Source organism: Heteronotia binoei, chromosome 6 (genome assembly GCF_032191835.1).
Source record: "Heteronotia binoei isolate CCM8104 ecotype False Entrance Well chromosome 6, APGP_CSIRO_Hbin_v1, whole genome shotgun sequence".
Classification (NCBI taxonomy): Eukaryota; Metazoa; Chordata; class Lepidosauria; order Squamata; family Gekkonidae; genus Heteronotia; species Heteronotia binoei.
This window is the reverse complement of record NC_083228.1, coordinates 139,703,443-139,715,918: the sequence shown is the minus strand read 5'-3', so window position 1 is coordinate 139,715,918 and position 12,476 is coordinate 139,703,443. Positions and strand designations below refer to the sequence as shown.

General features: G+C 50.0%; 1 protein-coding gene across 1 annotated transcript in view; it reads right to left on the bottom strand.

The window, feature by feature from the left end:
* ECEL1 (endothelin converting enzyme like 1) overlaps positions 1-12,476 on the bottom strand; it is a 182,287-nt gene that overhangs the window by 130,448 nt on the left and 39,363 nt on the right. The window contains exons 2-5 of the mRNA XM_060242824.1: positions 8,336-8,404; positions 4,989-5,099; positions 2,034-2,126; positions 613-737 (exon numbers count right to left, since the gene is read on the bottom strand). Coding sequence (XP_060098807.1) covers positions 613-737; positions 2,034-2,126; positions 4,989-5,099; positions 8,336-8,404 — 398 coding nt within the window. The remainder of the gene's footprint in view (positions 1-612; positions 738-2,033; positions 2,127-4,988; positions 5,100-8,335; positions 8,405-12,476) is intronic.

Below are 12,476 nucleotides of genomic sequence, written 5' to 3'. Positions count from 1 at the left end.
AGAGAACGGTGGGGTATAAATCTACAGTCTTCTCTCTCTCTCCCTCCCTCCTTCCTCCCTCCCCCTCCCTTCCTCTCTTTCTTTCTTCCTTCCTTCCTCCCTCCTTTCCTCCTTCCCTCCCTTCCTCCCTCCCTTCCTCCCTCCCTCCCTTCCTCCCTCCCTTCCTCCCTCCCTTCCTCCCTCCCTCCCTCCCTCCCTTCCTTCCTTCCTTCCTTCCTTCCTTCCTTCCTTCCTTCCTTCCTTCCTTCCTTCCTCCCTCCCTCCCTCCCTGTCTTGCAGCTCTCAAACATCTGACATTTCTTCTGTGTGGCTCTTATGCAAAGCAAAGTCAGCCCCTCCGGCTTTGATAGAGATCCAATGAGATGTGTCCTTGTAGTCCAAGGGCTGGCATTGCCTGCAGATGTCCTTGCCAGTGTTCCCTCTAAGCTGAGTTAGCGTGAGGTAGCTCACGGATTTTTAGCCTCCAGCTCACACGTTTTTGTCTTAGCTCAGGAAAAATGGCCCCAGAGCACAATCATTGATGCAGCAGCTCACCACTTTAATGCCAGTCGCTCACAAAGTAGAATTTTTGCTCACAAGACTCTGCAGCTTAGAGGGAAGATTGGTCCTTACCTGATTGGCGTGGTGTGGATCAGCTCGGACACCCGCTGCATGTAATCGGTGGCCAGCAGCACCACCTCCTCATCCTCCGAAAAATTGTCGTGGAATATTCGGTCAAGGAGCCGCTTCCATTTCAACTGTGGGACATGGACAGAAGATTAAGAACATAAGAGAAGCCATGTTGGATCAGGCCAGTGGCCCATCCAGTCCAACACTCTGTGTCACATAAGAACATAAGAGAAGCCCTGTTGGATCAGGCCAATGGCCCCTCCAGTCCAACACTCTGTGTCACATAAGAACATAAGAGAAGCCATGTTGGATCAGGCCAATGACCCATCCAGTCCAACACTCTGTGTCACATAAGAACATAAGAGAAGCCCTGTTGGATCAGGCCAATGGCCCCTCCAGTCCAACACTCTGTGTCACATAAGAACATAAGAGAAGCCATGTTGGATCAGGCCAGTGGCCCCTCCAGTCCAACACTCTGTGTCAGATAAGAACATAAGAGAAGCCATGTTGGATCAGGCCAGTGGCCCATCCAGTCCAACACTGTGTCACATAAGAACATAAGAGAAGCCATGTTGGATCAGGCCAATGGCCCATCCAGTCCAACACTGTGTCACACAGTGGCCAAAATATATGGAATTTACACATACACACTGTGGCTAATAACCACTGATGGACCTCTGCTCCATATTTTTATCTAACCCCCTCTTGAAGCTGGCTATGCTTGTAGCCGCCACCACCTCCTGTGGCAGTGAATTCCACATGTTAATCACCCTTTGGGTGAAGAAGGACTTCCTTCTATCCGTTTTAACCTGACTGCTCAGCAATTTAATTGAATGCCCACGAGTTCTTGTATTGTGAGAAAGGGAGAAAAGGACTTCTTTCTCCACCTTCTCTATCCCTTGCATAATCTTGTCAACCTCTATCATGTCACCCCTCAGTCGACGTTTCTCCAAGCTAAAGAGCCCCAAGCGTTTCAACCTTTCTTCATAGGGAAAGTGTTCCAACCCTTTAATCATTCCAGTTCCCCTTTTCTGCAGTTTTTCCAATGCTATAATATCCTTTTTGAGGTGCGGTGACCAGAATTGTACACAGTATTCCCTCATTATTACCCACAGCGCCTCCCGATCACGTTGTCTCCGATTCCCACCCTTAGGATCTTGCAGTTTAAATCTTCAGTGGGTTATGCTGGACATCACACCATGCGGTATCAAACGGACCACTCCAAGGAGCAAAACCCCTGCAGAACAGCGGGGGGGACCCCAAAGCAACAGGGACCCACAAGCGAAACAAAAGAGAACGCGACCCGCCAAGTCCAATGGAGCGTATCAGCCACACACGGTGATCCTCGAGGGATTTAGTGAACCTCCTGGGTTCTCCCCCCTCACTCGCTGAGTCCAGGACTGCCCAGGGTTTCCCCAACTTACATTTGGCATGATGCGTTGCAGCTCCCCCAGCGTGACCTTGTTGTACATGGAATTGATGTCCCGACGGAGATCATCGTATTCGGAGACTGTGATCTGGGAAGAGTCAAGGAAGCAAGGGCAGGAGGGGTAGAGAGGAAACGGATTTCATGAGTCCAGGCCTTGGCAGAGTGGCGGGAAGAGGTGAGCAAAGAATGCGTTGGGGCCCACGGGTGGCTCTCGTCCTGCAAGGTGGGACTGCTTCGTAATATGTCGGGTGCATCAGCCCCCCAGACGGCAGGAGTAGAGCAGGGCAGGAGGTTATGTCTCGGTCTCTGCCTGCTTTCGAACAGAGCTGCCACCTGTTCCAAAGCCCTCAGTAACAATCCTCATAACCGAGCCAGTCTCCTGACTAGTGGCAGAAAGAGACCCAAGGTTTCCGTGATATCCGGCCTCCGAATTAATACAAAGACCTGTGAATAAGTCACTCGATTGTGTGTGAAATTAGGAATCTCGCCATGCTCTGGACCAGCTTTTAAAGCTAGTTAAAGCTTTGAGGGAAACGAGGGAAAATAAAGAAGAAGATGATGACATTGAATTTATATCCTGCCCTCTGCTACGAAGAGTCTCAGAGCGGCTCACAATCTTCTTTCCCTTCCTCCCCCACAACAGACACCCTGTGAGGTGGGTGGGGCTGAGAGGGCTCTCACAGAAGCTGCCCTTTCAAGGACAACCTCTGCCAGAGCTATGGCTGACCCAAAGCCATAGGGGAGGAGTGGGGAATCAAACCCGGTTCTCCCAGATAAGAGTCCGCACACTTCACCACTACATCAGACTGGCTGTACTTCCTCGTCACTGCACTGTGGTGCTGGGATAAGAATACTTCATTGGAATATATAACAAGTTTTGGATTCCTCAGGAGCAACTCTTACCAGAGATCCTTTAAGAACTGAAGGACTGTACGTCGTGGAATGGACATTACATAAGTACATAAGAGAAGCCATGTTGGATCAGGCCAATGGCCCATCCAGTCCAACACTCTGTTTCAAATAAGAACATAAGAGAAGCCCTGTTGGTTCAGGCCAATGGCCCATCCAGTCCAACACTACGTGTCACTTAAGAACATAAGAGAAGCCATGTTGGATCAGGCCAATGGCCCCTCCAGTCCAGCACTCTGTGTCACATAAGAACATAAGAGAAGCTATGTTGGATCAGGCCAATAGCCCATCCAGTCCAACACTCTGTGTCACATAAGAACATAAGAGAATCCATGTTGGATCAGGCCAATGGCCCATCCAGTCCAACACTGTCACACAGTGGCCAAAAAACCCAAGTGCCATCAGGAGGTTCACAAGTGGGGCTAGAAACCCTTCCACTGTGCCCCCCACCAAGCACCAAGAATATAGAGCATCACTGCCCCAGACAGTTCCAGCAATAAGCTGTGGCTAATAGCCACTGATGGACCTCTGCTCCATATTTTTATCCAATCCCCTCTTGAAGCTGGCTATGCTTGCAGCCGCCACCACCTCCTGTGGCAGTGAATTCCACGTGTCAATCACCCTTTGGGTGAAGAAGGACTTCCTTTTATCCGTTCTAACCCGACTGCTCAGCCATTTCATGGAGTGCCACGAGTTCTCGTATGGTGAGAAAAGGACTTCTTTCTCTACCTTCTCCATCCCATGCACAATCTTGTCAACCTCTATCATGTCATCCCCGCAGTCAACGTTTCTCCAGTTAAGTTGCACTTGGAGAACTTTAAATTTCAGTCCTTCTGCCTGGATTATTGAGCATTCTATTGTCAAGGTATGAACGTTTTTACAGTGTTTTGTATGCGAGTGTTTAAGAGAATATATAGATTTGTTCTTACTTTGTATTCATTTGGCGGCTGGGTATCATGGAAACCTCAGGTTTCTTTCTGCCACTCTATGCCGTAATTCTCTTATTGGTTTCACAGTCTCCGGACTAGTGCAGGGAACAGGAGAGGGGTCAGGCATACCCAGATGGAAATCTGGTGGGGTTAGAAACTTTGGCCTAGTTTTCGGAGGTGGGGCCTGGAGAGAGCAGAGATTATGGGAGGGAGGGATGGGGTCGATGCCAATCTAGGATCTCCATCTCTCTTCAGATCTATGGTATGCCACGGAGCCTGCCCTCTAAATAGGGTTGCCAATCCCCAGGTGGGGGCAGGGGATCCCCCAGTTTGAAGGCCCTCCCCCCGCTTCAGGGTCGTCAGAAAGCGAGGGGAGGGGAGGGAAATGTCTGCTGGGAACTCTGTTATTCCCTATAGAGATTGATTCCCATAGAAAATCATGGAGAATTGATCCGCGGGTATCTGGGGCTCTGGGGGGGGGCTGTTTTTTGGGATAGAGGCACCAAATTTTCAGTATAGCATCTAGTGCCTCTCCCCAAAATACTCCCCAAGTTTCAAAAAGTTTGGACCAGGGGGTCCAATTCTATGAGCCCCAAAAGAAGGTGCCCCTATCCTTCATGATTTCCTATGGAAGGCAGGAATTGAAAAAGTGTGCCGTCCCTTTAAATGTGATGGCCAGAACTCCCTTTGGAGTTCAATGATGCTTGTCACAGCCTTGATCTTGGCTCCACCCCTAATGTCTCCTGGCTCCACCCCCAAAGTCTCCTGGCTCCACCCCCCAAAGTCCCCAGATATTTCTTGTATTGGACTTGGCAACCCCACCTCTAAAGTAGCCATTTTGTCCAGGGGACCAGAACTCTGCAGTTTGGAGATCAGTGTTATTCCGGGAGAACTCCAGGCCCTGCTTAGCATCTACGCTCTGATTCTGGAGACCATGCTGAGGAAGGTCGACAACAGCTAGGACGTGGCCTGTCACGACCACGTTGATTCCCTCTGGGGCAGGACTTGAGGCTCAGTTTCCATTTTTTTTTTTTTTGGAGGCCTTCCCTTCCCCAAGAATAAGACTTGGGCTGTGGCCATGAAGGGCAAGGCTGCTGCCCTGAGGAACTTACATTGGCCAGCCTCTGTTCCAGGTGCAGGATCTCGCTGGCTTTCTGCTCCACGTGCTCGGCCCCTAGCAGGCCCAGGAGACGCTCCATGAACACCCGATAGGCAGCCAAAATCTGAGAGGGGACAACAATGTCAACAGGATATGAACATATATGAACATATGAAGCTGCCTTATACTGAATCAGACCCTTGGTCCATCAAAGTCAGTCTTGTCTTCTCAGACCGGCAGCGGCTCTCCAGGGTCTCAAGCGGAGGTTGTTCACCTCTTTTGCCTGGACCCGTTTTTGGAGATGCCAGGGATTGAACCTGGGACCTTCTGCTTCCCAAGCAGATGCTCTACCACTGAGCCACCGTCCCTCCCAAACCCAAACAGACTACAGAGCTTCTCTTGATGGAACCATTCGCACAGCAAGACTTACTTGTGCTCAGATTCTAGGGCTGCTAAGAACTTCTACTTTCGCCATAGAGTTCCCAGCGATTCCTAGAGCTACCCTTTGCCACATCCGGGTAGCTCTAGGAATCGCTAGGAACTTGAGGGTAAGAACTTCCAGTAAGTACACAGGACTTTATTTTTCTGTTTAATTTTCTCCTGTGATGCTGCCACCCCTCTACAACCCTTCCACTGCTTGCCAGGCAGCCGTATAGTATTCTGAAGCGATTGTGGGAATATGAGCATAACAGGGCTTCTTTTGTAGCAGGAACTCCTTTGCATATTAGGCCACACACCCCTGAAGCCAGTCCTCCAAGAGCTTACAGGGCTCTTCTTTCAGGGTCTACTGTAAGCTCCAGGAGGATTGGCTACATCAGGGAGGTGTGGCCTAATATGCAAAGGAGCTTCTGCTAGAATTCCACCCCTGGGCCACACACCCTTGATGTAGCCAATCCTCCAAGAGCTTACAGGGCTCTTCTTTCAGGGCCTACTGTAAGCTCCAGGAGGATTGGCTACATCAGGGAGGTGTGGCCTAATGTGCAAAGGAGTTCCTGCTATAAAAAAGCCCCGAAGAAGAAGAAGAAGAAATTGGATTTATATCCCACCCTATACTCTGAATCTCAGAGTCTCAAAGCAATCACAACCTCCTTTACCTTCCCCCCCCACAACAGACACCCTGTGAGGTAGGTGGGGCTGAGAGAGCTCTCACAGAAGCTGCCCTTTCAAGGACAACTCCTACGAGAGCTACGGCTGACCCAAGGCCATTCCAGCAGTTGCAAGTGGAGGAGTAGGGAATCAAACCCGGTTCTCCCAGATAAGAGTCTGTGCACTTCACCACGACACCAAACTGGCTCTGAGCCTAGATACCTAAGGCTTACCGCTCCCCCATGGCGGCAGAAGGAAAAACCCATCATGACAACACATGCGCCACTAAGTAGTCACGTCTGGTGAAAACCCAGAAGTGACAAAGAGTAGCTCTAGGAAACTCTGATTATTTCTAGCGATTCCTAGGGCTACCCTACGTCGTTTCTGGGTTTTCACCAGAAGGGACCAAGCTTCTATGACGTCACATTCCCCCTCATCCCTGCCTCTGCTCCTTCCACCAGTTGGCGTGGCCTGCGGGCACAGTCTGCCAACCTTAAGACACTTTCCAGTCCCCACACTGAGGATGCACACAGCTGAAGATGAGGTGGACTAGGCCAAGGCAATGTCCCAAAGTCCCCCCAACACTCCTGACACTTCTACAGCCAGTCCCTCCTAAAAGCTGGGCCATTCTGCGTGTACATAGCGCTTTCCACATTCGAGAATAGCCCTGTAAGAACAGGCTGGTATTATTTTTTCCATCCTTTGCAGGGCAGCCAAAAGAGGGTGACTTCCCTGAGGTGAGATTTGAATAGGCTTCCCAATCCCCAGGTCCCAGAGGGGGATCCCCCAGTTTTACAGGCTTCCCCTTTCCCCCAGCCAGCTGGCTGCTGGGGGAAGCCCCGCCCCCAGAGCCATCATGCACCTCCATGAACGATTCCCATAGGGAATGATGGGGAATTGAACCGTGGGTATCGGGGGCTCTGGGGGGGAGTGTTTTTTGAGATAGAGGCACCAAATTTTCAGTATAGCATCTAGTGCCTCTCTCCAAAATACCCCCCAAGTTTCAAAAAGATTGGACCAGGGGGTCCAATTCTATGAGCCCCAAAAGAAGGTGCCCCTATCCTTCATTATTTCCTATGGAAGGAAGGCATTGAAAAAATTGTGCAGTCCCTTTAAATGTGATGGCCAGAACTCCCTTGAAGTTCAATTATGCTTGTCACACCCTTGCTCTTGGCTCCGCCCCAATGTCTCCTGACTCCACCCCCAAAGTCTCCTGGCTCCACCCCCAAAATCCCCAGATATTTCTTAAATTGGCCTTGGCAACCCTAGATTTGAACCTTCTGGAGGGTAGTAGAAGAAGAAGAAGAAGAAGAAGATATTGGATTTATATCCCGCCCTCCACTCCGAAGAGTCTCAGAGCGGCTCACAATCTCCTTTACCTTCCTCCCCCACAACAGACACCCTATGAGGTAGATGAAGATACTGGATTTATATCCCGCCCTCCACTCCGCAGAGTCTCAGAGCGGCTCACAATCTCCTTTACCTTCCTCCCCCACAACAGACACCCTGTGAGGTAGATGAAGATACTGGATTTATATCCCGCCCTCCACTCCGCAGAGTCTCAGAGCGGCTCACAATCTCCTTTACCTTCCTCCCCCACAACAGACACCCTGTGAGGTGGGTGGGGCTGAGAGGGCTCTCCCAGCAGCTGCCCTTTCAAGGACAACCTCTGCCAAAGCTATGGCTGACCCAAGGCCATTCCAGCAGGTGCAAGTGAAGGAGTGGGGAATCAAACCCGGTTCTCCCAGATAAGAGTCCGCACACTTAACCACTACACCAAACTGGCTAGTAGCTTATCCTTCTCAATTAGCTGGAGGATGCTAATTGTTTGAGCTGTTATTTGTTACCTGTTACTAATCTTTTTTGTTCACTGTATATTTTAGCTTATTGTATGTTCGGGTATAATGTTGTAGACTGCTCTGAGCCCTTCAGGGGAGGGAATAACAATAACAATAATATTCAGGGCTCTTTTTCTAGGAGTTTCTCTGCATACTAGGCCACACACCCCTGAGGTAGCCAATCCTCCAAGAGCTTACAGGATTCTTAGTACAGGGCCTCCTGTAAACTCCAGGAGGATTGGCTGCATCAGGGGGGTGTGTGGCCTAATATGCAGAGGAGTTCCTGCTAGAAAAAGAGTCCTAATAATAATAATAATAATAATAATAATAATAATAATAATAATAATAATAATAATACCTTCCCCGTTTAAGATCTTGGAAGCAAAGACTTCCCAATCCAGGCCTACGTAGCTACAAAGACACATTTCTTTCTCACCTTTTCACTCTCTTCATCCTGTCCTAGGTAGAGAGTTCGCTCCGACAACGTCAATCCATCCTGATCAATCTGCAAAGGCAGAGGAAGAAAAACATTGACTACTTAGCCCAGGTAAGAGAGCATGACTTTCCCTCTATCTTTTTGATCTTTGTCCCAGTAGTAAGGCATCCACTTGGCATGCAGAAGGCCCCAGGTTCAATCCCCGGCATCTCCTGTTAAAAAGGACCAGGCAGGAGGTGATGGGAAAGACCTCAGCCTGAGACCCTGGAGAGCTAAGGAGGGGGGCAGTGGCTTAGTGGTAGAGCATCTGCTTGGCACACAGAAAGTCCCAGGTTCAATCCCCGGCATCTCCAGCTGAAAGGGCCAGGCAGGAGGTGATAGGAAAGACCTCAGCCTGAGACCCTGGAGAGCTAAGGAGGGGGGTTGTGGCTCAGTGGTAGAGCATCCGCTTGGCACACAGAAGGTTCCAGGTTCAATCCCCAGCATCTCCAGCTGAAAGGTGATAGGAAAGACCTCCAGCATCTCCAGGCAGGAGGTGATAGGAAAGACCTCAGCCTGAGACCCTGGAGAGCTAAGGAGGGGGCCTGTGGCTCTGTGGTAGAGCATCTGTTTGGCATGCAGAAGGTCCCAGGTTCAATCCCCGGCATCTCCACTTACAAAGGGCCAGGCAGGAGGTGATGGGAAAGATCTTAGCCTGAGACCCTGGGGAGCTAAGGAGGGGGGCTGTGGCTCAGTGGTAGAGCCATCTACTTGGCATGCAGAAGGTCCCCGGTTCAATCCCCGGTATCTCCAGTTAAAAGGACCAGGCAGGAGGTGATGGGAGAGATCTCAGCCTGAGACCCTGACGAGCCATTTTTGGAAGTGAGGCCTCCAGAACTGCACACAAGCCTCTAGGTGCAGCCTGACCAATGCAGCATGCAGTGGGACTAGGACATCTTGCGATTAGAAGGTCACAGTCCAGCAACCCTAAGACATTATTATCAGAGGCGTGTGCCTTGAACAGTAACCAAGAGGGAAGCCGATTCAAATCACTCTCGGTTTCACACCGGGGCCTAACTTGTCACTCTGTCGTTCGCAGCCCCGTGGGCGAAGTTGCTCCGTAGAAAAGCACTGGATGGAGGGAATAGGAAAGCCCTGCGGCACCTAATCTGTAATAACCGTTCTAACACGTACAAAATGCATGGCCTCGGGGCGCCATCCCCGTGTGAGGAACATGCAAGTGTGCACTGACCCGTCGCTTGGAGCAACAAGCTGACAGAGGAGTGTTAGACGCAGCAAAACTTGCTTGCCACCAGGGGCAGATGGTGCAGAGCTTTTTTGAAGCAGGAGCTCCTTTGCATATCAGGCCACACAGCCCTGATGTAGCCAATCCTCCAAGAGAAGAAGAAGAAGAAGATATTGGATTTATATCGCGCCCTCCACTCCGAAGAGTCTTAGAGCGGCTCACATCTCCTTTACCTTCCTCCCCCACAACAGACACCCTGTGAGGTAGATGAAGATATTGAATTTATATCCTGCCCTCCACTCTGAATCGCAGAGCGGCTCACAATCTCCTTTATCTTCCTCCCCCACAACAGACACCCTGTGAGGTAGATGAAGATATTGGATTTATATCCCGCCCTCCACTCCAAAGAGTCTCAGAGCGGCTCACAATCTCCTTTGCCTTCCTCCCCCACAACAGACACACTGTGAGGTAGATGAAGATATTGGATTTATATCCCGCCCTCCACTCCAAAGAGTCTCAGAGCGGCTCACAATCTCCTTTCCCTTCCTCCCCCACAACAGACACCCTGTGAGGTAGATGAAGATATTAGATTTATATCCCGCCCTCCACTCCAAAGAGTCTCAGAGCGGCTCACAATCTCCTTTCCCTTCCTCCCCCACAACAGACACCCTGTGAGGTAGATGAAGATATTGGATTTATATCCCGCTCTCCACTCTGAAGAGTCTCAGAGCGGCTCACAATTTCCTTTCCCTTCCTCCCCCACAACAGACACCCTGTGAGGTAGATGAAGATATTGGATTTATATCGCGCCCTCCACTCCGAAGAGTCTCAGAGCGGCTCACAATCTCCTTTCCCTTCCTCCCCCACAACAGACACCCTGTGAGGTAGATGAAGATATTGGATTTATATCCCGCTCTCCACTCTGAAGAGTCTCAGAGCGGCTCACAATCTCCTTTACCTTCCTCCCCCACAACAGACACCCTGTGAGGTGGGTGGGGCTGAGAGGACTCTCCCAGCAGCTGCCCTTTCAAGGAGAACTCCTGCGAGAGCTATGGCTGACCCAAGGCCATTCCAGCAGGTGCAAGTGGAGGAGTGGGGAATCAAACCCGGTTCTCCCAGATAAGAGTCCGCACACTTAACCACTACACCAAACTGGCTCTCCAACAGTAGCTTACAGTACTGAAAGCTCTCCAACACTACTGTAAGCTCTCCAACAAGAGTTTACAGTAGGCCCTGTACGAAGAGCCCTGTAAGCTCTTGGACGATTGGCTACATCAGGGGGTGTGACCTAATACGCAAAGGAGCTCCTGCTACAAAAAAAAAAAGCCCTGCCGACAGGGGATGCTGAAATGGCTCAGAAGAACACTGAGCCGAACCCGTCCGGAGTGTAAAGTCTGCTCAGCTCGGATCTGGAGCGAGACAGTGATGGCATAGAAAGGTCTCACTGGGCATGAGCCCCATTTGGCCCTACCCAGTTTCTAAAAACACTTGCAGGGAAGATGTTGGTGGCCCGACGCTGGAGAGCCCAGGCAAGCTGGACCTCGTCTGATCTCAGAAATTAAGCAGGGTGAACCCTGGCTAGTATACGGATGGAAGACCTTCTAGGGAATACTGTTAACACCTCAACTAATCTTTTATTGGAGAATATTATTTCTTAGCTCCAAATGGTGAGTCTACGAGAGGTGGGGTGAGCAAGGATCTCTGTCAACGTTTACGGAGATAGACCCCTGAAAATCCTTTCGTTAATAATGGATTTTATTATAGGTATTGGTTTTCAAATAGCTGCATCCCAATCAAACGATTTCAAGCATACAAGAGGAATACAGCGTTAGCTGAATAAGTGCGGGTAGGGGGAGAGGTGATACAATACCTAGATCTTGCAGAGTAGGCTCAGTCAGAGGAAACACAAGGCCTCCGGAGTAGGGTTGCCAATCCCCAGGTGGGGGGATCCTTCGGTTTGGAGGCCCTCCCCCCACTTCAGGGTAATCAGAAAGCGGGGGGAGGGGAGGGAAATGTCTTCTGGGAACTCATGATTCCCTAAGGAGGCTTTTCCCCATAGAAAATAATGGAGAATTGATCAGCGGGTGCTTGGGGCTCTGGGGGCCCTGTTTTTTTGAGGTAGAGGCACCAGATTTTCAGTATAGCATCCAGTGGCTCTCCCCAATATACTCACTAAGTTTCAAAAAGATTGGACCAGGGGGTCCAATTCTATGAGCCCCCAAAGAAGGTGCCCCTATCTTTCATTATTTCCTAAGGAAGGAAGGAATTGAAAAGGTGTGCCATCCCTTGAAATGTGATGGCCAGAACTCCCTTTGGAGTTCAATTATGCTTGTCACAGCCTTGCTCCTGGCTCCACCCCTAATGTCTCCTGGCTCCACCCCCAAAGTCTCCTGACTCCACCCCCAAAGTCCCCAGATATTTCATGAATTGGACTTGGCAACCCTACTCTGGAGGGAGATTTCTCTTGAGAAGGGAGGGGGGTGAAGGCAGGAAGGGATGGAGGGAGGGAGAGGATGGAGAAATCCCCAGACTTGACAGGTAGGATTGCCTGTTTTCTAGGGTAAATTACGTCACATCAAGCAATTGAATTACCCAGAGAGGAAGCAGAGTCTCACATCAATGGGAAATCAGAGTGTCATATGTGGAATATCCAATCAGAGATCATTGTGTCGTAGACTCATACCACCAATAGAGGAATTTTAATTATACTGGCCAAATGACATTTTATGGCCCTGTTTTTCCAAACTGATTCCTTTGAAGCTCTCCCAAAGTGATAGATTTCTCCCTTAATGTCAAACATGGATAGGCATCCATCAAGTGTTCAGGAGATTGGTTGACTTTGATAGCCTTAGCAGTAATTAAAGCAAAATAGAAATTTTGTTAAAAGTCAGATTCCCTGGCAGAAATGTGAGACCA